Source organism: Rhinopithecus roxellana, chromosome 10 (assembly GCF_007565055.1).
Source record: "Rhinopithecus roxellana isolate Shanxi Qingling chromosome 10, ASM756505v1, whole genome shotgun sequence".
Lineage (NCBI taxonomy): Eukaryota > Metazoa > Chordata > Mammalia > Primates > Cercopithecidae > Rhinopithecus > Rhinopithecus roxellana.
Window position 1 is genome coordinate 60,894,806 of NC_044558.1, and position 20,970 is coordinate 60,915,775.

Here is a 20,970-nt window from a genome sequence, read left to right on the forward strand (position 1 = left end):
AAAAAAAAAAAAAGCTGGGCACACACTTTGGGAGGCCGAGGCGGGTGGATCACTTGAGGTCAGGAGTTCAAGACCAGCCTGGCCAACATGGTAAAACCCTATCTCTACTAAAACTACAAAAATTAGCTGAGCATGGTGGTGGGTGCCTGTAATCCCAGCTGCTCTGGAGGCTGAGACAGGAGAATCGCTTGAACCCAGGAAGTAGAAGTTGCAGTGAGCCGAGATCACACCACTGCATGGCAGCCTGGGCAACAAGAGTGAGACTTCATCTCAAAAAAACATAAAAAATTGAAAGAGTAAAAATATAAGTTTAATTTGAGACATTCTTTCCCCCGCTTCTCTGAAGGTACCAGAAAGCAGCTGAAGAAACAAACATGGAGAAGAAGAGAACTGTAAGTATTCAGAAATTCCAGGGCACATGGCACTTCTTGAGCAGAACTGTGTGGCCAAGCCACCTGCAGCCTCTGTGGGGCTTGGGTTCTGTGTCAGCTGAGTGGACATTTGTGCCAGCTGGTGTGATCTGTGAGCCATTTGCTCAGCACAGCTTGATTCGGTGCAGGGAATCTTATTTTTTCACTGCGTTTCTCCTTTTGAACCACTTTTTCTTTCCTGTGTTGAGTGAAGAACAGGAGACCAAGCGCTTGCCTGAGGTTAGTAAAATGGCTTCTTCTCAAATGAGAACACAGGGTTTCCTAGGTAGTCTTCCTTTTTTCCGCATCAGACAATCAGAACTTCTACATCTGTGCATTTAAATGGTAGTAGCTGTGCAGCTGTTCTCATCTTCTGGGTTTTTTGTTTAAAGCAAACTTCTTGACCCAATCTAGTCAGCAAGTTTCCTAGCTGCAGGATCTATCAAAGACAAAAACCTCCAGAATAAACTCTCTGCTTTTACCCGTTCTCTAGTCTCCGTGCTTGCTAATTTCCAGTGAGGCTGAACAATACATGTCTTTTGAAATTTTGCTTGATTTAATCTTGTGAGGAAGAAAACTCATATGTTTGGGCAATAATTCCTTAATTTGGATGGCATTACAAAAACATCCTCCTGGCAGTTTTCAGTACCTAACCTATTTAAACTAGTGCATAATGTGTCCCTGTAAATTTGTTCTCTCTACGGCTGAGGTCCTTGACTTGATTTTCCTGTAATTAAAAAAATGGATCTCCTCTGGTGCATTATAAGAAAAAACTACCATTACTTTACTCAACTGCTGATTTCTTCCCTCTTGCCTCTGTCTGTCCCCACCCCCCACCACCACTTGCTCCTTTCTTTCTTCCTTCCCTTCACTCTCATCCATTTAACAAGTTTTCAGTGAGCACCTACTACATGCCAAGCACAGACTACATCCCAGCCCTTGTGGAATTTACATTCTAGTGCAAAAGACAGACAATAAAGAAATTGTGTCAGTATGGCCAGGCATGGTGGCTCATGCCTATAATCCCAGCACTTTGGGAGCCCGAGGCAGGCAGATCACCTGAAGTTAGGAGTTGGGAGACAAGTCTGGCCAAGGTGGTGAAACCTTGTCTCTACTAAAAATACAAAAATTAACTGAGTGTGGTGGCGCATGCCTGTAATCCCAGCTACTCTGGAGGCTGAGGCAGGAGAATCAATTGAACCCGAGAGGCAGAGATTGCAGTAAGCCGAGATCGCGCCACTGCACTCCAGCCTGGGTGACAGAGTGAGACTCTGTCTCAAAAAAAATTTTTTTAATTAAAAAAAGAAATTGTGTCAGTAGTGATTAGTGCTGTGGAACAGCATGACGCAGGTAAGGAGGATAGAGTCTAGGGTGGTCAATGAAGGCCTGTGATGAGGAAACGGTTGAGCAGAGATTTGAGGACATGAGCCAGGGAGAAGAGTCAGGCAGAAAGGAACCATTTGTGCGAATGTCCTCAGGCAAGAACGGTCTTGGTGTGTTTGAGGAATACAAAGAGAAAGGTCAAATGGTGTCATTGTAAAGACCTGGGCTTTTAACTCTGAATGCAAGGAGGCCTTTGGAGAGGGTTTATATGCAAAGGAGTGATGTAGTCTGACTTAAATTTTTAAAAAGAAGGAAGAGAAGGCTCTAATCCCAGCACTTTAGGAGGCCAAGGTGGGAGGATCACAAGAGGCCGAGGCGGGAGGATCGCTTGAGACCAGGAGTTCAAGACTAGCCTGGGCAAACTAGCGAGACCCTGTCTCTCTATTTTTTAAATGTAAAAAAATAGAAGGAAGAGAATGTAGAGGAACAATAATAGCAGAACCATGGAGACCAATTAAGAGACAATTATAATGATTTAGTCCAGGTATACTATGGTTTGGACTAGAGTAGTAGCAGTATAGGTGTTGAGAAGTTGTCAGGATGTATGTTGAAGGTAGAGAGAAATAAGAATCAAGAATGGCAGCAGTGGCTCTACCACAGTGGCTTGTGTCTGTAATCCCAGAACTTTGGGAGGTCAGGGCAGGAGGATCACTTGAGGTGAGGAATTCAAGACCAGCCTGGGCAATATAGCAGACCCCATCTCTATTATAAAAAAATAAATAAATAAAAGAAAAGCAACAGTGTTTTCGGCTGAAACACAATTAAGTTAAAATACCGTTAATTGAGACAGGGAAGACTACAGTAAAGCAGATTTAGAGAGGGAGAAATAGTAGAAGCTCAGTTTTGCACATGTAAACTGTAACATGTTTTATTAAGACATCCAAATGGAAATGTCAGTAGGAACTTGGATACTATATAAAAATCTGGAATTGGAAGAGATGCCTGCTGCTGGATAAAATGGACGTGTGTCAAAGTGTCAGTGGTACTTAAAGCTATGAGGTGCATGAGATGAGCTAGGAAGTGAGTGTAGACAGAGAAGTGGTCTCATGACTTAGCTCAGGGGCACCTTGGCGTTTAAAGGTTGGAGATATAAGGAGTAACTCGCAGAGGAAACAAGTGCCAGAAGCCAAGTGAAGAAAGTGTTTCTAGAAGGGGAGTTAACAGAATCAAACACACAGATAAGCTGAGAACTGACCATCAGATTTGGCAACATGAAGGTCACTGGTCATCTCGTATTGTTTGGGAGTGGTGGAATAGAGGCCTGAATTGGACTAGGTTCAAGAGAGTGGGATGAGAGAAGCTGACCCCATGAGTATAGACAGTCATCATGGAGCATCTCTTATGTTCCAGCTCCTGAAGACACAAGAAGAATGAGATGTATTCTCTGCCTCCAAGGGACTGTTTAGAATTTGGAAAATAGAATTACAATCCAGGTGTGATAAGTACCATATCAAGTAAATAGAATGGGCTGGGGGAGAATTTAGGAGGGACCTGAACTGTGCCACATCTAGGAAAGCTTCCCAGAAGAGGCAGTGCCTGACTCAACCCTAAAGGACCAAGAGGAATTAGCTAAGCAGAGGCGACAGGGAGCGGCAGAGGCTTTGTGTTCTAGACGGAGGAAGCAGCACATGCACAGCATGAAGGCATAAGAGAACAGGCCTACTTGACAGATGAAAAGATGATTGTCGCATTCACCAAGATAGAGAATTCAAGAAAAGAAACAGGTTAGAGAATGAGGAGTGAAGGGAAGAAAGGGAAGACTTCAGGCCGGGTGCAGTGGCTCACATCTGTAATCCTGGCACTTTGGGAGGCTGAGGCAGATGGATCACCTGAGGTCAGGAGTTCAAGACCAGCTTGGCCAACATGGTGAAACCCCATCTCTACTAAAAATACAAAAAAAGAAGGAAGAGAATGTAGAGGAACAATAATGGCAGAACCATGGAGACCAATTAAGAGACAATTATAATGATTTAGGCCAGGTATACTATGGTTTGGACTAGAGTAGTAGCAGTATAGGTATTGAGAAGTGGTCAGGATGTATGTTGAAGGTAGAGAGAAATAAGAATCAAGAATTAGCCAGGCATGGTAGTGCACACCTGTAATTCCAGCTACTCGGGAGACTGAGGCAGGAGAATCGCTTGAACCCAGGAGGCAGAGGCTGTGGTGAGCCAAGATTGCACTACTGCACTCCAGCCTGGGTGACAGAGCAAGACTCCATCTCAAAAAAAAAAAAAAAAAAAGAAAGAAAGAAAAAAAGAAAGGGAAGACTTCAGCCTTAATCAAGGAGGAGTTTAGGATGCCTCTAGCACTTCCAGGTAGAATTGGTAGAAAAGGAGAGATATCTGTCTAGAGATAAGTTCTATAACTCTGTCTATATAGATACATAGTATATAGATCTATCTATATATTTGTTGATGTTATAATCTATATGGTGGGTGAAATCAGGATGGATAACATCATATGCAGAGAATATGTAATGTAAGCAAAACAGAGGACCTAAGACAAAAACGCTGAGGGACCCCACCATATAAGGGAAGGACAGAGGAGGGGAAACCTGTAAAAAAAAAAAAAAAAGAAAGAAAGAAAGAAAAGAAAAAGAATAACTAAATTATGAAACTGAGTAGTGGCCAGATAAATGAGAATAAATCTTTTTTTTTTTTCAGATGGAGTCTTGCTCTTTTGCCAGGCTGGAAGGCAGTGGCATGATCTTGGCTCACTGCAACCTCCGCCTCCTGGGTTCAAGCAATTCTCCTGCCTCAGCCTCCCAAGTAGCTAGGACTACAGGCGCACACCAACGTGCCCACCTAATTTTTGTATCTTTAGTAGAGACAGGGTTTCACCATATTGGCCAGGATGGTCTCGATCTCTTGACTTCGTGATCCGCCCACCTCGGCCTCCCAAAGTGCTGGGATTACAGACGTGAGCCACTGCGCCCAGTGAAATCTTTTCTTTCATTATTGTTTTTTTCTACACCCTTCTTGCATCTCAAAATGGGAAGAAATCTAAGAAAAAGGGGTATCACAGAAAAGTTGGAAGCAATTTTTATAAGGGAGAGTGGTCAAATGCTATAGTGAGATCAAATAAAGCAGAAGCCTCCAGTGCATTTAGCAGTTGAGGTAAGTAGACGTGAATAGGTATTTAAAGAAGAGGACGGGCATGGTGGCTCACACCTGTGATCCCCACACTTTGGGAGGCTGAGGTGGGAGGATCACTTGAGCCTGGGAGTTTGAGCCTGGGCAACATAGTGAGACCCCTCTCTGTAAAAATTTTAAAAATTTAGCTGGACATGGTGGCATGGGCCTGTGGTCCCAGATACTTGGGAGGCAGAGGTGGGAGGATCGCTTAAGCCCAGGAGGTCAAGGCTGCAGTGAGCCGTGATCATGCCACTGCACTCTAGCATGGGCAATAGAGCAAGACCTTGTCTCAAAAATAAATAAATAAATAAATAAAATAGATAACAAAGAAGTAACTATGTGAAAAAATACTTAGCCTTACTGATGATCAGATAAATGTAAATTAAAGTAGTAATGAGATATGAATTGTAATCTAAATAGCTGGCAAATAATTTTGAACGATACAGATATTAATCAGTAGGGGAATGGTAATTGCATATAGAGTATATATACTATATGGTTGTTAAGATTTTGGCCAGGCATGGCGGCTTACACCTGTAATCCCAGCACTTTGGGAGGCCAAGGCAGGTAGATCACCTGAGGGAGGTCAGGACCAGCCTGGCCAACATGGTGAAACCCTGTCTCTACTAATAATACAAAAATTAGCCGGCATGGTAGTACATTCCTGTAAGTCCAGCTACTTGAGAGGCTGAGGTAAGAGAATTGCTGCAACCTGGGAGGCAGAGGTTGCAGTGAAACGAGATCGTGCCACTACACTCTAGCCTGGGTGACAGAGCGAGACTCTGTCTCAAAAAAAAAGATTGAAGATTTTATGTATGGGCATGAAAATACATCAAAAGCACATTAAGTGATTAAATGCAAAGTGTAGAACAGTAAGTGCAGTATGATTTTGTACAAAAAAATACATATAGTGTACAAAATAGAAAAGAATGAGAACATATATACCATATAAACTGTCAGGAGTGGGTATCTAGTTTGGGAAAGGTGGGGAGTCAAGTAGGGAAAATGGCATGTATTATAACATCTATTCATGTCATGTACATATTTCTATATTGATTGAGAGTTTTCCCCCCAACAAGTTATTACTTTTGTAATTGAGAAAAATAATAAATTAAAAATAAGATAATGTTATGAACATAGTAAAGAGACAGTTGGGGCTGAGCACAGTGGCTCATGCCTGTAATCCCAGCACTTCGGGAGGCTGAGGTGGGCAGATCACCCGAGGTTGGGAGTTTGAGACCAGCCTGGCCAACATGGAGAAACCCCATCTCTACTAAAAATACAGCGTTAGCCAGGCATGGTGGTACATGCCTGTAATCCCAGCTACTTGGGAGACTGAGGCATGAGAATTGCTTTAACCCGGTAGGCAGAGGTTGCAGTGAGCCAAAATCATGCCATTGCACTCCAGCCTGTGCAACAAGAGTGAAACTCCATCTCAAAAAATATATATATATATATATATTTTTTTTTTTGGCTACATATATATATATATATATATATATATATAGCCAGGCATGCTGACATACACCTGTAGTCCTAACTACTCAGGAGGCTGAGGTGGGAGGATCAGTTGAGCCCAGGAAGTCAAACAGCTGCAGTGAGCTATGATTATGCCGCTGCATTTCAGCCTGGGTGACAAAGCGAGACCCTGTCTCTAAAAAAATTAAAATAAAATGGTATCATGCTGTCTTATAATTTGCTTTCTTCATTCAAAAGTATCCTATGAGCATCTTTTCATGTCAATAAGTATACTTTGATCACATGATATATATCTGAGAAAAAAACAGTGTCCAGTTACCAAGGCAAAGTGCCACTTTGATTGTCAGGGCTCCTGTGTGGTTACAGTAAGGGCAGGTGAAGTCAGAGACCTAGATGACTCATCCATTGTGTGGCACGAGACCTTATAGAGTCAAGAGTGCTGCTGGCAGTTAGGGTAGAACCAGCTTCTGGAGCCTGTTTTGTAATTCTTTCTTTTCCAGCAAGAAAACTTTTTAAGCTTCTTATATGTCTGATCCATACATTCTTCCCCCAATGGATCATTTTTGTAAACTAAAATGTAAACACTAGAATCAAGCAGTTGTTCTACAATTTTTTTTCAAGCCTTGTTGCTACTTGATGAAGTGGCTCTCAGGGTATATTCAGAAGAGTAATAGGGTGAGAGACTTCATTCCCAAAATAGCTGCTAATCCTGTTTAATTCCTAGGTTGTTTATCCTTTCTTTCTTCGCTGAAAGACTGGTGAGTAACAGACCACAGGAGAGAAGGTATTGGAGTTTGCGGTTTGTTGGGAAGGTGGTGCTGTTCAATTTACTTAGGAGTACAGTCCTTTAAAAGTACGGGACATTTAATTTTCTTTTTTTTTTTTCTTTTTTCTTTTTTTTTGAGATAGTCTCACTCTGTCACCCAGGCTGGAGTACAGTGGAGCAATTTGGGCTCACTGCAACCTCTGCCTCCCGGGTTCAAGTGATTCTCCTGCCTCAGCCTCCCAAGTAGCTGGGACTACAGGTGCCTGCCACCACGCCCGGCTAATTTTTGTATTTTTAGTAGAGACACGGTTTCGCCATGTTGGCCAGGCTGGTCTCGAACTCCTGACCTCAGGTGATCCACCTGCCTCAGCCTCCCAAAGTGCTGGGATTACAGGCGTGAGCCACTGCGCCCAGCCGGGACATTTAATTTTCGACAAGCGTGTTTCCTCTATTGTGGAACAACAGTAACAATTTCCAGGATGTTTTCAGTCTGTTTATATGTATAAATTAATTCCATGTTTGGCCCTGGTGAAAGTGAACTCTCTTAGATATGTAAATATGTGTCCTTTGATCATCTGAGTGATTGGTGATGGTATTTGCATTTGAAGCCTGCATATTTTACAACCAAAGGATCTGTAAAACAGTGAATTTCTTGATAACTGAGTTTTTGTTTTTTTGGTTTTTTTTTGGTTGGGGGATGGAGTCTCACTCTGTCACCCAGGCTGGAGTATAGTGGCACAGCCTTAGCTCACTGCAACCTCCACTTCCCAGATTCAAGCGATTCTCTCGCCTCAGCCTACCGAGTAACTGGGACTACAGGCGCACACCACTGCAGCCAGTTTTTTTTGTATTTTTTTTTAGAGACGGGGATTTCACCATGTTGGTCAGGCTGGTCTCGAACTCCTGACCTCGTGATCCGCCCGCCTTGGCCTCCCAAAGTGCTGGAATTACAGGCGTGAGCCACCGTGCCCAGCACCGATAACTGAGAATTTATACAGATAAACTTGTAGAGAAGAGCAGGGGAAAAAAAAAAAGATTAAATTCTTATGTAAAAATAAAATTTGACTGTTCATATGCATGTAAATTATGTCAGATATAACTAAATATTTATGCAAATACTTGGAAAACTCTGGGGACTTCTCCAGGGTTCTACAAATAGTTTCAATCCTTGCTGCCACTATCCATAATTAATGGTATTGTATAGTTTCAGCTATCCTATATTTTTGTCTTATTTAAAAGAAAAAACCAGCAGAATTTACCATGTTATTTTATGGCAGGTAATGATGAACTTTGCTAATGTGTAGTTACAGCGTTTCAAGCACTTGTATTTTGCTTTTTCTTTCTTGTTTTTTTCCCCATTAATCTTTGGGTAAAAATCTCTTGTCTCTCATGTAACTATCATTAGAGCTGGGCTTGCCTTTCTTCTCATTTTGTCCTTATAAGGCCATCCTGTTTTATCACTTCCTGCTTCAGCTCCTGACTTTTTCTCTCTTCCCCTCTCCCTTTCCCTCTCCCTCTCCCGGGTGGATGCTTTCTCCATGTGGCAGGGCTGTAACTGTTCACAGCTGTCTGAAACAGCAGTGGACCAGGAGCAGCTTGGAGTTTTAACTTTCATTTTACAAAGAACAACATGTTTGAATGTTTCAACAGGCAAGTTATAACTGGCACCTACTTCTTGTTCTTCTAGAACACCGAAAATCTCTCCCAGCACTTTAGAAGGGGGACCCTGACTGTGTTAAAGAAGAAGTGGGAGAACCCAGGGCTGGGAGCAGAGTCTCACACAGACTCTCTACGGAACAGCAGCACTGAGATTAGGCACAGAGCGGACCATCCTCCTCCTGAAGCGACAAGCCACGCTGCTTCTGGAGCCGAAGCTGACCAAGAGGAACAAATCCACCCCAGATCTAGATTCAGGTCACCTCCTGAAGCCCTCGTTCAGGGTCGATATCCCCACATCAAGGACAGTGAGGATCTTAAAGACCAATCAACAGAAAGTAAAAAAATGGAAAATTGTCTAGGAGAATCCAGGCATGAAGTAGAAAAATCAGAAATCAGTGAAAACACAGAAGCTTCAGGCAAAATAGAGAAATATAATATTCCGCTGAACAGGCTTAAGATGATGTTTGAGAAAGGTGAACCAACTCAAACGAAGGTAAGAATTGGGCGGGTTTGAAACTTGAGAAAGCCAATTCAAGTACTAAACAGAGCTGTTTTTCCAATCTAGCCATTTTGAGTAGAGGCGAATATGTGGTCAGTATGTCTTTTGATTCCAGTTAGATAAGTTAATATGTCTCAAATGAATTATTTACATAGATGCTAAGATTTGTGAATCTCTGACCCAATTTCATGTTAAATCAAGTTCACACTGAGATTCAAATTGGTATCTAGAAATGAAGAGCGTTTAATACCGATTGGATTATGTGTTTTTGTACACTTGCCCTTTTAAATTGTCGTCCTGCGTTCTTTATCATTTGTAGCTCTGGGGGTGGAATTACTGCCGAATAGCTCTCTGCTTGGACACAGCTGCAGACTGAGTGTTAAGGCCAGAGTTTAACATTAAGACTGAGGCTTACTTGTCTCTGCTAGCTGAATCCCTTCTCTTCTTCTCAACTTCCTCATCTGTGCCTTCCAACAAATGTTTTCTGTCAGCTGAAATCCTCTCTCAGGCAAAATCAATGAAGATAGCCAGACTAGCTATAGCTTTCGGGAGTTTTGACTTGCAAATACACGGGGTTGCGTTTTCCTACAACTGCTAATGAAATTTGATCCTTCATGTGGATTGCAGAGCTCGTCCCCAGAGGGAATTACTTAACTAGAAAATGAGTTACATATGCTGGTGATTTATAACAATCCAGAGGCCACGAAGCTGGTAAATTTTTCCAGTTTTCTCATACTTTCCTATATATCTGGCTTTGTACATGGGGATGGTTCGTTACAACAGTCGTTATAATGAAATAAACAGACCTGATGGGGAGCAAAGCCATCCCTACTCTAGATTCCACCTAGATGGGAAAGCTGGATTTTTTTAAGCTAAATATTTGGCCCAAATCCCTATGTTTGGAAAGTCATATAATAATATGAAGCATTCTTTCTGAGATAAAAAATAACTCATCCCGTAGTCTTCAGTTATGTTAGGTGTAATATTGTCAATCCCTTCCCGTAACTTGCAATGTCAGTTCTTTTCTGCTTAGAATTATGAAAGTTCTTGAATGTTTGGGGGTCATGTTTGAAGTTGTACGAGTTTTTGACGATTTGTAAAGCTAGAACACTTTTCTGTGCATGAGCTTTAGCTCTACTTTAACAGTGAAACCAGTTGGCAAGAGATGTAACCACAAAGCAGTTTTATAACTTTTCTTAACTCTCTTCCCTCTCAAGTTTTTAGACCTTTAGTCCTGCCAACTCCTTCTTTCCCCTTTATGGTTTTAATTTAATTTTTTTTTATTTAAATAGAAGAAGAATTTTAAGTGGAAGGAAAAAATGTCAGAAATCCTAAATAGAGAGGAAGGGGCTTTGTTGTGACTCAAAGCACCATTGTAAGTCTCCTCCTCCCAGACCCTGCTAGGAACAGGACAGCTGATGTCATGCCAGTACACACACAATGTAGATTCAGTGCAAAAGGCTGCTTGCATGTTGAAACTGGCCAAAGGTAGGAAATGACTGGGACTGTAGCAGACAAAAATGCTGATTATGTGTAAGGATATGGTGAGACACTTTTTCTCATAAATATCTAGTGAGATATGGGTCAGAACAAGCCTCTCTTTCTAAGCCTGCTTGGAGAGGAGAAAAACTTTCCATATAAGATCCTACTAGGCCAGGCGTGGTGGCTCATGCCTGTAATCCCAGCATTTTGGGAGGCAGAGGTTGGGGGATCACTTGTGTCCAGGAGTTCGAGACCGGTCTGGCCAACATGGTGAAATCCCATCTCCACTAAAAATACAAAAGTTAGCCAGACGTGGTGGCATGTGCCGGTAGTCCCAGCTACTTGGGAGGCTGAGGCAGGAGAATGACTTGAACCTGGGAGGTGGAGGATGCAGTGAGCCAAGATCATGCCACTGCACTTCAGCCTGGGCAACAGAGTGAGACTCTGTCTCAAAAAATATATGAAAATAAAAATAGAGATCCTACTAGATGGCTGATAGCACTGGACAACCAGATTGATTGCTAAAGCTATAGGAAGATGGAAGAGCCTGGGCACAGTGGCTTACATCTGTAATCCCAGAATTTAGGGAGGCCCAAGGCAGGAGGATTGCTTGTGCCAAGGAATTTGAGACCAGCCTGGGCAATATAGCCAGATCTCGTCTCTACTAAAAATTTAAAATTAGCCGGATGTGGTGGTGTGCACCGATAGTCCCAGCTGCTTAGGAGGCTGAGGCGGAAGATTGCTTGAGCATGAGAGTTTGAGGTTGCAGTGAGCCATGATCACCACTGCACTCCAGCCTGGGCAACACAGTAAGATCCCTGTCCCTTAAAAACAAGAAGACCGAGACGGGCGGATCACGAGGTCAGGAGATCTAGACCATCCTGGCTAGTAGATGGCTAGTAGAAACCCCGTCTCTACTAAAAATACAAAAACTAGCCGGGCGAGGTGGCGGGCGCCTGTAGTCCCAGCTACTCGGGAGGCTGAGGCAGAAGAATGGCATAAACCCAGGAGGCGGAGCTTGCAGTGAGCTGAGATCTGGCCACTGCACTCCAGTCCGGGCGACAGAGCGGGACTCCGCCACAAAAAAAAAAAAAAAAAACAGAAGAAGAAGATAGAAGAGACATAAGATTCACCTGGGCTTCTAGGTTTCATTGCTTTTTTGTGCCAGTTTTAAGTTCCTGATTTGTCACTTAATGGACTGCTAAGGGAGTGGAAAACACAGCCACCCTTGGTTTTATTGCTGTTTCTAAATAAGCATCATTGTCCATACTGAAAGCAGTCTAGATTTTATTTATTTATTTATTTCTGAGACAGAGTCTCTCTCTGTTACTCAGCCTGGTGTGCACTGGCATGATCTCGGCTCACTGCAACCTCCACCTCCCAAGTTCAAGTAATTCTCCTGCTTCAGCCTCCCAAATAGCTGGGATTACAGGCGCCCACCACCACGCCCAGCTAATTTTTCTATGTTTAGTAGAGACGGAGTTTCATCATATTGGTCAGGCTTGTCTCAAACTCCTGACCTCAGGTGATCTGCCTGCCTCGGCCTCCCAAAGTGCTGGGATTACAGGCATGAACCACCATGCCCAGCCTCAGTCTAGATTATTTTTAACAGTTCTGTCAGGTATTCTATAGTCTGAGCTCAACCTATCTGTATAGTCTCATAGCCAATCTTATACTCAAACTTTGGAATACTCACCCCCCAATTGCTACTTTTTGAATCTTTTATTCTTAATATTTCATGTTTTAATTTCAGTGTGTTTATACTTTTGAAAGGAGACCAGAACACTAGTAGACTTTGTAGAGAAAGACCAGTTTTACCTAGGTGCCAAAGGAAGAATTAAACTGCTGTTATTGTTTGAAATGCTTTTTTTTTTTTTTTTTTTTTATGGAGATAGGTCTTAACTCTTGCCCAGGTTGGAGGATTGCAGTGGTACAGTTATGGCTCACTGCAGCCTTGACTCCCCTGCCTCAGCCTCCCAAATAGTTGGGGCCACAGGTGTGCACCACCACTCTCAGCTCATTTTAAAAATTTTTTATGGAGACAGGGTTTCACTGTGTTGCCCAGACTATTTTAAACTCCTGGGCTCAAGTGATCCTCCTGCCTTGGCCTCCTAAGCTGGTGAGATTACAGGCGTGAGCCACCACACCCAGCCTGAAATTCTTAAAGGATGAGAGTGTCAGTGACAGGCGCCTTGGCATCATTGTGCCTAACCTGGGAGACAGGGAAGAAGCACGCCATGGGAAGTGTTTACACTTGGAGACAACTGTGCTAAGTATTGTGGAGCCCATAGCCTTGAGGTAGATGGCTACTTTGCCTTTTTTCTTGAACTGTCTTGCAGAATGTGGATTTGAGGTAAATGATCTTGAAGCACTCATTTAGTCACCCTCAAATTAAGATTTTTACTTCATTGCTTCATCTTTCTTGGGCCTGCACCTCCAAGATGACAAAGAAGAAACAGTGGTCATGCCAAAGAGGGCTGCAACCAGGTGTATGCTATTCACTGCAGCCTATTTGCTGCATGAACTGTGCCCATTGTGTGCCCAATGGCAAGACTATTAAGAAATTCATCATTTGAAACGTAGAGGCTGTAACAGTCAGCGATGTTTCTGAAGTGAGCATCCTGGACACCTGTATACTTCCCGGGCTAGATATGAAGCTGCATTACTGTATGAGTTGTGCCATTCACAGCACAGTAGTCAGGAATCAAGGTCATGAAGCCCCCGCAAGGACCAATGTAGACCTATGGGTGCTGCCCCATGACTGCCACCAAAGCCCAAATAAGGAGCAGAGTTCTTAAGGACTGAAGAAAAACTAGCCTCTGGAGAAAAATAAAATCGCAATTGTACTTACATAAAAAAAAAAAGATTTTACGTCATAGCCCAGGCTTGAAGTTCTGAACACTTTGAAGTCTCCAGTTATGAGGGATCCAGTCTAAGCCTCTGGCTTTTGCTGTTTAGCAATAGGTGTTCTATGATGGGCTGATTTGGAAGGAGGGAGTCAGCCACTCTTGAGCCACTGCAGTGAAGTCACTTGATCTCAGTCTCAGGGGAAACACTTTAATAGCTAAACATTCTAGCTTTGATTTTTCTGAAGGGAATACACCTGTTTTCAATTCTGGGGTTTTTCTTTGGGGCACTTGCTTGACTGTATATGAACTTGTGATCCAAGATAAAAATAGGAGAAAGAACAATGTTGGCTTTTTAAGTCAGGATAGTTTTATGTTTGCTACTAGATAAGGCAAAAATAAAAAATAACTTATTTTTATAAATTCAAAAAGAAAAGTAAGAATGTTTTTATACCCTAGTGGTCAATAACTTAGTTCATAGTATTTATTTAATAAAAGGAAGGTGGCATTGGTGGTATAGTGGTAAGCATAACTGCCTTCCAAATAATGAAAATTGATTAAAGCCTATTTCTCACTTATTCTCTACCAGAATGAATATATTTAAGAGTCATTTCCTCCAGCCTTCTAACTCATTCTAACTCATCAATGAGTTTCAGTGAGTGAGAAATCACTGTCAAAATTGTTGACATATAGATCCTAGAACCTTAAGAGAGTTTAAGAAGTTAATTTAATCCAGCTCACTGCCCTCAGTCAGTTAGAACTTTACAATCCCAATTTTATAGATGCGATCAGATGAGGTCAGAGAAGTTAATCAATATGCCCCATGGCATGTGGCTAATTAATATCAGAACAGGATTGAAATTGGGTAGTACCCCTTCTACCATTTAACATTATCTTCATGGATATTATAATAACTATTTATTGGATAGAAACAATGGGCCCTACATATATTTGAAATCTAAGGACACTGGGAAAAATTGAAAACATGAAAACAGCTATGTTCTCAAAGACTTTAATTAACTCTGTCTTCCCACATTTTATGCTTAACTAATTGAAAAGCATCAGGACAGTGAACAGAAGAAATACATTGGAATGCAAGAGATATGAATGAAAGCTGTAGAGTTAGAAGAGTTTGGGGCCTGGGTGGCGGCTCACACTTGTAATCCCAGCACTTCAGGAGCCAAGGCACAAGGCACACTTGTAATCCCAGCACTTGAGGTCAGGAGTTCGAGACCAGCCTGGCCAACATGGCAAAAACCCATTTCTACTAAAAATACAAAAATTAGCCTGGCATGGTGACATGCACCTGAAATCCCAGCTACTCAGGAGGCTGAGGCAAGAGAATTGCTTGAACCTGGGAGGCAGAGGTTGCAGTGAACTGAGATCACACCACTGCATTCCATCCTGGGCGACAGAGTGAGACTTTGTCTCAAAAAATAAAAATAAATAAAATTGGATATAATTCATTAAACATTGTTCTTACATCAAAAGGTATGATTTATTGTTTATTCTTATATATTTTCAGCTTGTTCTCAAGATTATAACATCACTAGTACAATATAAGGACACATTCCCCAAAGCGTTATTAGCATTTGGTTTTACCATTTTTGTCTACTTAAATAGATATGACTTGTTATCCTTCCTTTTTTTTTTTTCTTTCCCTAATTGTAAGACTAACACATAGTATTTGTAGAATGCTTGGGAATACAAAAAATGTAGAGAAATCCTACCATCTGGAGATAAAAGCTCTTTTCATGTGTATTATTTTACTTACATTAACTCTCTAAGAGAGTCCCTGAAGAAAGAAATTTTTCTCTCAGTACTTTAAGGAAGCAAGACTATGTTTTTTCTATGCCCTGTTCCCCATGCATAGTTCAGCAAAGTTCCATTTTTGCCTAAAAGCCAACCTTCCTCTGCCCTTGACTTTGGTGAGATGACAGCATCCAAAGGAAGCTGAAGTTGAAAGGTTGAAGGAAGTGACTGAGGTAGGGACTCTCAGTAAGTTAAAGTGTTGAGAATCAGCTTTTAAAGATAATTTTTTCTGAAAACAGGTGTAGAAAAGACAGGAAATCCTGCTTTGTTACTTATTTAGAACCTAACTTTATTTCTTTTTTAAAAAATACAGAAAAAAATTCTGCAGATTACTGTCTAAAAGCCCCAAACTTTTATTCTCTTAGTAGTACATCTTGGTGCGTTTGATTTATGGATTCACAGAGAATATTTAAGGGATGTTCATACTAACAGGAGTTATTGTCAGCTGACAGGAAGGAGGACTTCAGGGTGGGGTGAGGCTAGGCCTCAGGAAATTCCAGAAAGTCTTAAAAGTGTCTTGTCTATTCTCTTTCCTTGATATTAGAATGATTAAGACTCCCTAAAGTGTCTGAGTAAAAAGAGCTAAAATGTGATAAAAGTCTGTTACAGAACAGTATTTTGGTATCAGAATTTGTGTGTGTGTGTGTGTGTGTGTGTGTGTGTGTGTGTGTGTTTTGTGTTCCTTTACTTCCTTGAGAAATAGTGGAGGAAACCCCTCCTTCTTCCTGTACCTCAGATTACCACTTGGAAAATGTGGATCATAAAACTCATCTTAAATGCATTTGAGATCATTTTTTGTGTGTTTGTTTGTTTGCTTGTTTTTGAGACAGGGCCTTGTTATATCATCCAGGCTGGAGTGCCGTGGCACAATCATAGGTCACTACAGCCTCGACTTCCTGGAGTCAACCAATCATCCCAGCCTCCAGAGTAGCTGGGATTACAGGCATCACCACTATGCCTGGCTAATTTTTTTTTTTTTTTTTTTTTTTTAAGCAGGGACAGGGTCTTACCATGTTGCCCAGGCTGGTCTCAAACTCCTGGCCTCAAGCAACCCTCCTGCCTCTGCCTCCCAAAGTGCTGGAGTTACAGGCGTGAGCTACCACGCCCAGCCTTGTTGTTCTTTTTTTTTTTTTTTTTTGAGACAGAGTTGCACTCTTGTTGCCCAGGCTTGAGTGCAATGACACAATCTCGGCTCACCGCAACCTCTTCCTCTCAGGTCCCAGCGATTCTCCTACCTCAGCCTCCCAAGTAGCTGGGATTACAGGCGTCCATCACCACGCCTGGCTAATTTTTTGTATTTTTAGTAGAGATGGGGTTTCACCAGGTTGACCAGGTTGGTCTTGAACTCCTGACCTCAGGTAATCCACCTGCCTCGGCCTCCCAGAGTGCTAGGATTACAGGCATGAGCCACCATGCCCAGCCCAGCCTTGTTATTCTTAATGTTCAAGTGGTTTGGAGGTGAAATATATTGAAAGTAATGCTGTGCTTCACCTGCAATATCATGAAAACCCATTTTACGGCCGGGCGCGGTGGCTCAAGCCTGTAATCCCAGCACTTTGGGAGGCCGAGACGGGCGGATCACAAGCTCAAGAGATCGAGACCATCCTGGCTAACCCGGTGAAACCCCGTCTCTACTAAAAAATACCAAAAACTAGCCGGGCAAGGCGTCAGGCGCCTGTAGTCCCAGCTACTCGGGAGGCTGAGGCAAGAGAATGGCGTAAACCCGGTAGGTGGAGCTTGCGTGAGCTGAGATCCGGCCACTGCACTCCAGCCTGGGCAACAGTGCGAGACACTGTCTCAAAAAAAAAAAAGAAAAGAAAAAATAGACTTAGGCCGGGCACGGTGGCTCAAGCCTGTAATCCCAGCACTTTGGGAGGCCGAGACGGGCGGATCATGAGGTCAGGAGATAGAGACCATCCTGGCTAACACGGTGAAACCCCGTCTCTACTAAAAAATACAAAAAACTAGCCGGGCGATTTGGCGGGCGCCTGTAGTCCCAGCTACTCGGGAGGCTGAGGCAGGAGAATGGCGTGAACCCGGGAGGCGGAGCTTGCAGTGAGCTGAGATCCGGCCACTGCACTGCAGTCTGGGCGCGAGACTCCGTCTCAAAAAAAAAAAAAAAAGACTTAAATCAATAATGTAAATTGCAAAGCTGACTGGATATAAATTATTATTATTACTTTTTGAGACAGGGTCTTACTCGTCACCCAAGCTGGAATGCAGTGGTGTGGTCACAGCTCACTGTATTCTTTTTTGTAGAGATAGGGTCTTCCTATGTTGCCCAGGCTAGTCTTGAACTCCTAGGCCCAAAGGACCCTCCTGGCTCAGCCTCCCGAAGTGCTGGGATTACAGGCATGAACCACCACACCCAGCAAGGAGACAAATTATACACACACACACTCTGTTGCCCAGGCTGGAATGCAGTGGCATGATCTTGACTCACTGCAACATCCGCCTCCCAGGCTCAAGCAGTTTTCCCACTGCAGCCTTCTGAGTAGCTGGGACTACAGGCACCTGCCATAACGCCCAGCTAACTTTTGGTTTTTTTTTTTTTTTTTTTTTGAGACGGAGTCTTGCTCTGTCACCCAGGCTAGAGTGCAGTGGCCTGATCTTGGCTCACTGCAACCTCTGCCTCCTGGGTTCAAGCGATTCTCCTGCCTCAGCCTCCTGAGTAGCTGGGATTACAGGTGTGGGCCACCACGCCCAGCTAATTTTTTTGTATTTTTAGTAGAGATGGGGTTTCACCATGTCGGTCACGCTGGTCTCAAACTCCTGACCTCGTGGTCCTTCTGCCTCAGCCTCCCAAAGTGCTGGGATTACAGGTATGAGCCACCGTGCCTGGCCTAACTTTTGTATTTTTTTTCTAGAGATGAGGTTTTGCCATGTTGCCCAAGTTGGTCTCAAACTCCTGGGCTCAAGTGATCCACCTGCCTCAGCCTCCCAAAGTACTAGGATTACAAGCTTGAGTCACTTTGCCTGGCCTTGGGAGAGATATTAAATGTATACTGAATTTGAAAGAAACTATTCTTATTGGTGTGGATAAACAGACAAATCCTTGGCTCTGATTTCTGATGTGGCATGTTTTCTCTCTCCAAGGAGGGGGTATAAAAAATATGTAAAAGTGATAGTTCACTTTTTTTTTGAGACAGAATCTCACTCTTGCTCAGGCTGGAGTGCAGTGGAGCGATCTCTGCTCCCTGCAACCTCTGCCCACCCTGGTTCAAGCAATCCTCCCACTTCAGCCTCCCAAGTAACTGGGACCACAGGTGCATGTCACCACGCCTGGCTAATTTTTTTGCATTTTTAGTACAGACAGGCTCTCACCATGTTGCCCAGGCTGGTCTCAAATTCCTGAGCTGAAGCAATCTGCCCCCCCTTGGCCTCCCAAAATGTTGAGTTTACAGGCGTGAGCCACCATGCCCAGCCTCACTTTCTCAAACTTTATAGTAAAGTTGATTAGTCCATTGAACTTAAAGATTTAGTGACTATTTACTAATGTTAAACTCAAAAGGGTGCTAAGTGTTTTATTCTTATCTCCTGTCATACTGGATTTCAGATATCTTTTTTAACCTCAAGTTATCTGGAAATAAATTGAGATTTGAAGAATAGGATCTGATGTAAAGCACTCATTATAAGCTGAATAAACATGACATTCTCCCTGTGAACTATGTCTGGGAATATTTTTGACTCTACAGTCTTAAAAATTATAATTTGTAACTTTCATGAAAGATCTACCCTAGATATGAGAGAGATAAATGTAGTAATTTAATGGAATCACAAAATACTTTATTAAAAAAATATGTGTCAGCCAAGCCCAGTGGCTCAAGCTCGTAATCACAGCACTTTGGGAGGCTGAGGTGGGCAGATCACCTGAGGTCAGCCTGGTCAACATAGTGAAACCCTGTCTCTACTAAATATATAAAAGTTAGCCGAGTGTGGTGGCAAGTGCCTGTAATCCCAGCTACTCAGGAGGCTGAGGCAGGAGAATCTCTTGAACCTGGGAGACGGAGGCTGCAGTGAGCCAAGATCGCATCACTACACTCCAGCCTGGGTGACAGTGAGACTGTGTCTCCAAAAAAAAAAAAAAAAAAAAAATCTGTGTCATCCACTTTTCTGTAAGTCTTGGAAATATATGGAGAGAAAGATATGGTCTCTGCCCTCAGTGAGCTTACAGTGCAGTAGAGGGACAGTCACCCAACAGTTTGACCAGGTACCTTGGGAACAGAGGAAAGATTACCTAAATTTATGTTGGCAAGGTACTCAGACTTCATAGTGCTTACACTGAGTCTTTGAAGGAACAGGCATTTGCAAGGCAACAGAAGGACAAAGGAGGCTGACTTGGTAGGGACCAGATCTAGAACAGGACTTCTGTGACTTACTAAGCACTTTGGATTTGATTTCAGGAGTGAGTGGGAATTCTGAAAGAATTTTGAAAAGGAGAGTAAAATAGATTTATATTTTTGGATAATTACTTTGTATTATTGGGGATAATGGCAGCATCATAGAGACTGGATTGGAAGATAATGAAGAACCATTAAAGAGGTATAATGCAATAGTCTAGGGGAAAGATGATGAAGACATGAACCAAGGCAGCAATAGCAGAAATAACACAAGATAGAGAAAGGAAACAGCAGATTCTGCATCAGCACTTGGCAATTTGGAAGGCATGTCATTGTCATCTGGTATGTGAGGATTCCCCTCCAATAAGTGTTACAAAGCTTGCTGGTTAGGAAGTGATCTTTAGCAGAGAATATTACCTACATAGAGTTACTTATTTTTCCCTGGGCACCTGTGAATATGTAGTGCTTGATATTTGTAATTTTGTTTAAAATTCTATGAAATATAAAAATATAAAATCAAATCTGGGCCGGGCGCGGTGGCTCATGCCTGTTCCCAGCACTTTGGGAGGCTGAGACGGGTGGATCACGAGGTCAGGAGATTGAGACCATCCTGGCTAATACGGTGAAACCCCATTTCTACTAAAAATACAAAAAAATAGCCGGGCGTGGTGGTGGGCACCTGTGGTCCCAGCTACTTGGGAGGCTGAGGCAGGAGAATGGTGTGAACCCAGGAGGTGGAGCTTGCAGTGAGCCGAGATCGTGCCACTGTACCAGCCTGGGCGACAGAGCGAGACTCCGTCTCAAAAAAAAAAAAAAAGTCAAATCTGGATTTTATTTATAAAGAAGGTTTGCAAGTTGAACCTTGCATCAAGATTTCCCATCATTTCTGCAAAACTTATCGTTGGGTTTCGTTTTCCAGATTCTCCGGGCCCAAAGCCGAAGTGCAAGTGGAAGGAAGGTCTCTGAAAACAGCTATTCTCTAGATGACCTGGAAATAGGCCCAGGTAAGCAGAGAGTTCCTTGTGTATGAGGTCTTATAGGAAGTACTCACTAGTAGCAACATCTTTTGGACTCGAAGCCAATGCTTTTAAAGGAAGAGTGACACAAATTAAAAGAAAGTCTGCCTATTAGATGCAAGCCATTCTCAAATCTCATTGCTC

General features: G+C 42.7%; 1 protein-coding gene across 3 annotated transcripts in view; it reads left to right on the forward strand.

The window, feature by feature from the left end:
* Window positions 1–20,970, forward strand: part of LIMA1 (LIM domain and actin binding 1) — a 103,211-nt gene that overhangs the window by 52,385 nt on the left and 29,856 nt on the right. For 2 of the 3 annotated variants that reach the window (XM_030939414.1, XM_010385349.2), the window contains exons 3-5: window positions 347–392; window positions 8,860–9,324; window positions 20,730–20,814. In XM_030939414.1, coding sequence (XP_030795274.1) covers window positions 347–392; window positions 8,860–9,324; window positions 20,730–20,814 — 596 coding nt within the window. The remainder of the gene's footprint in view (window positions 1–346; window positions 393–8,859; window positions 9,325–20,729; window positions 20,815–20,970) is intronic. The other variant, XM_030939415.1, reaches the window with a different exon arrangement.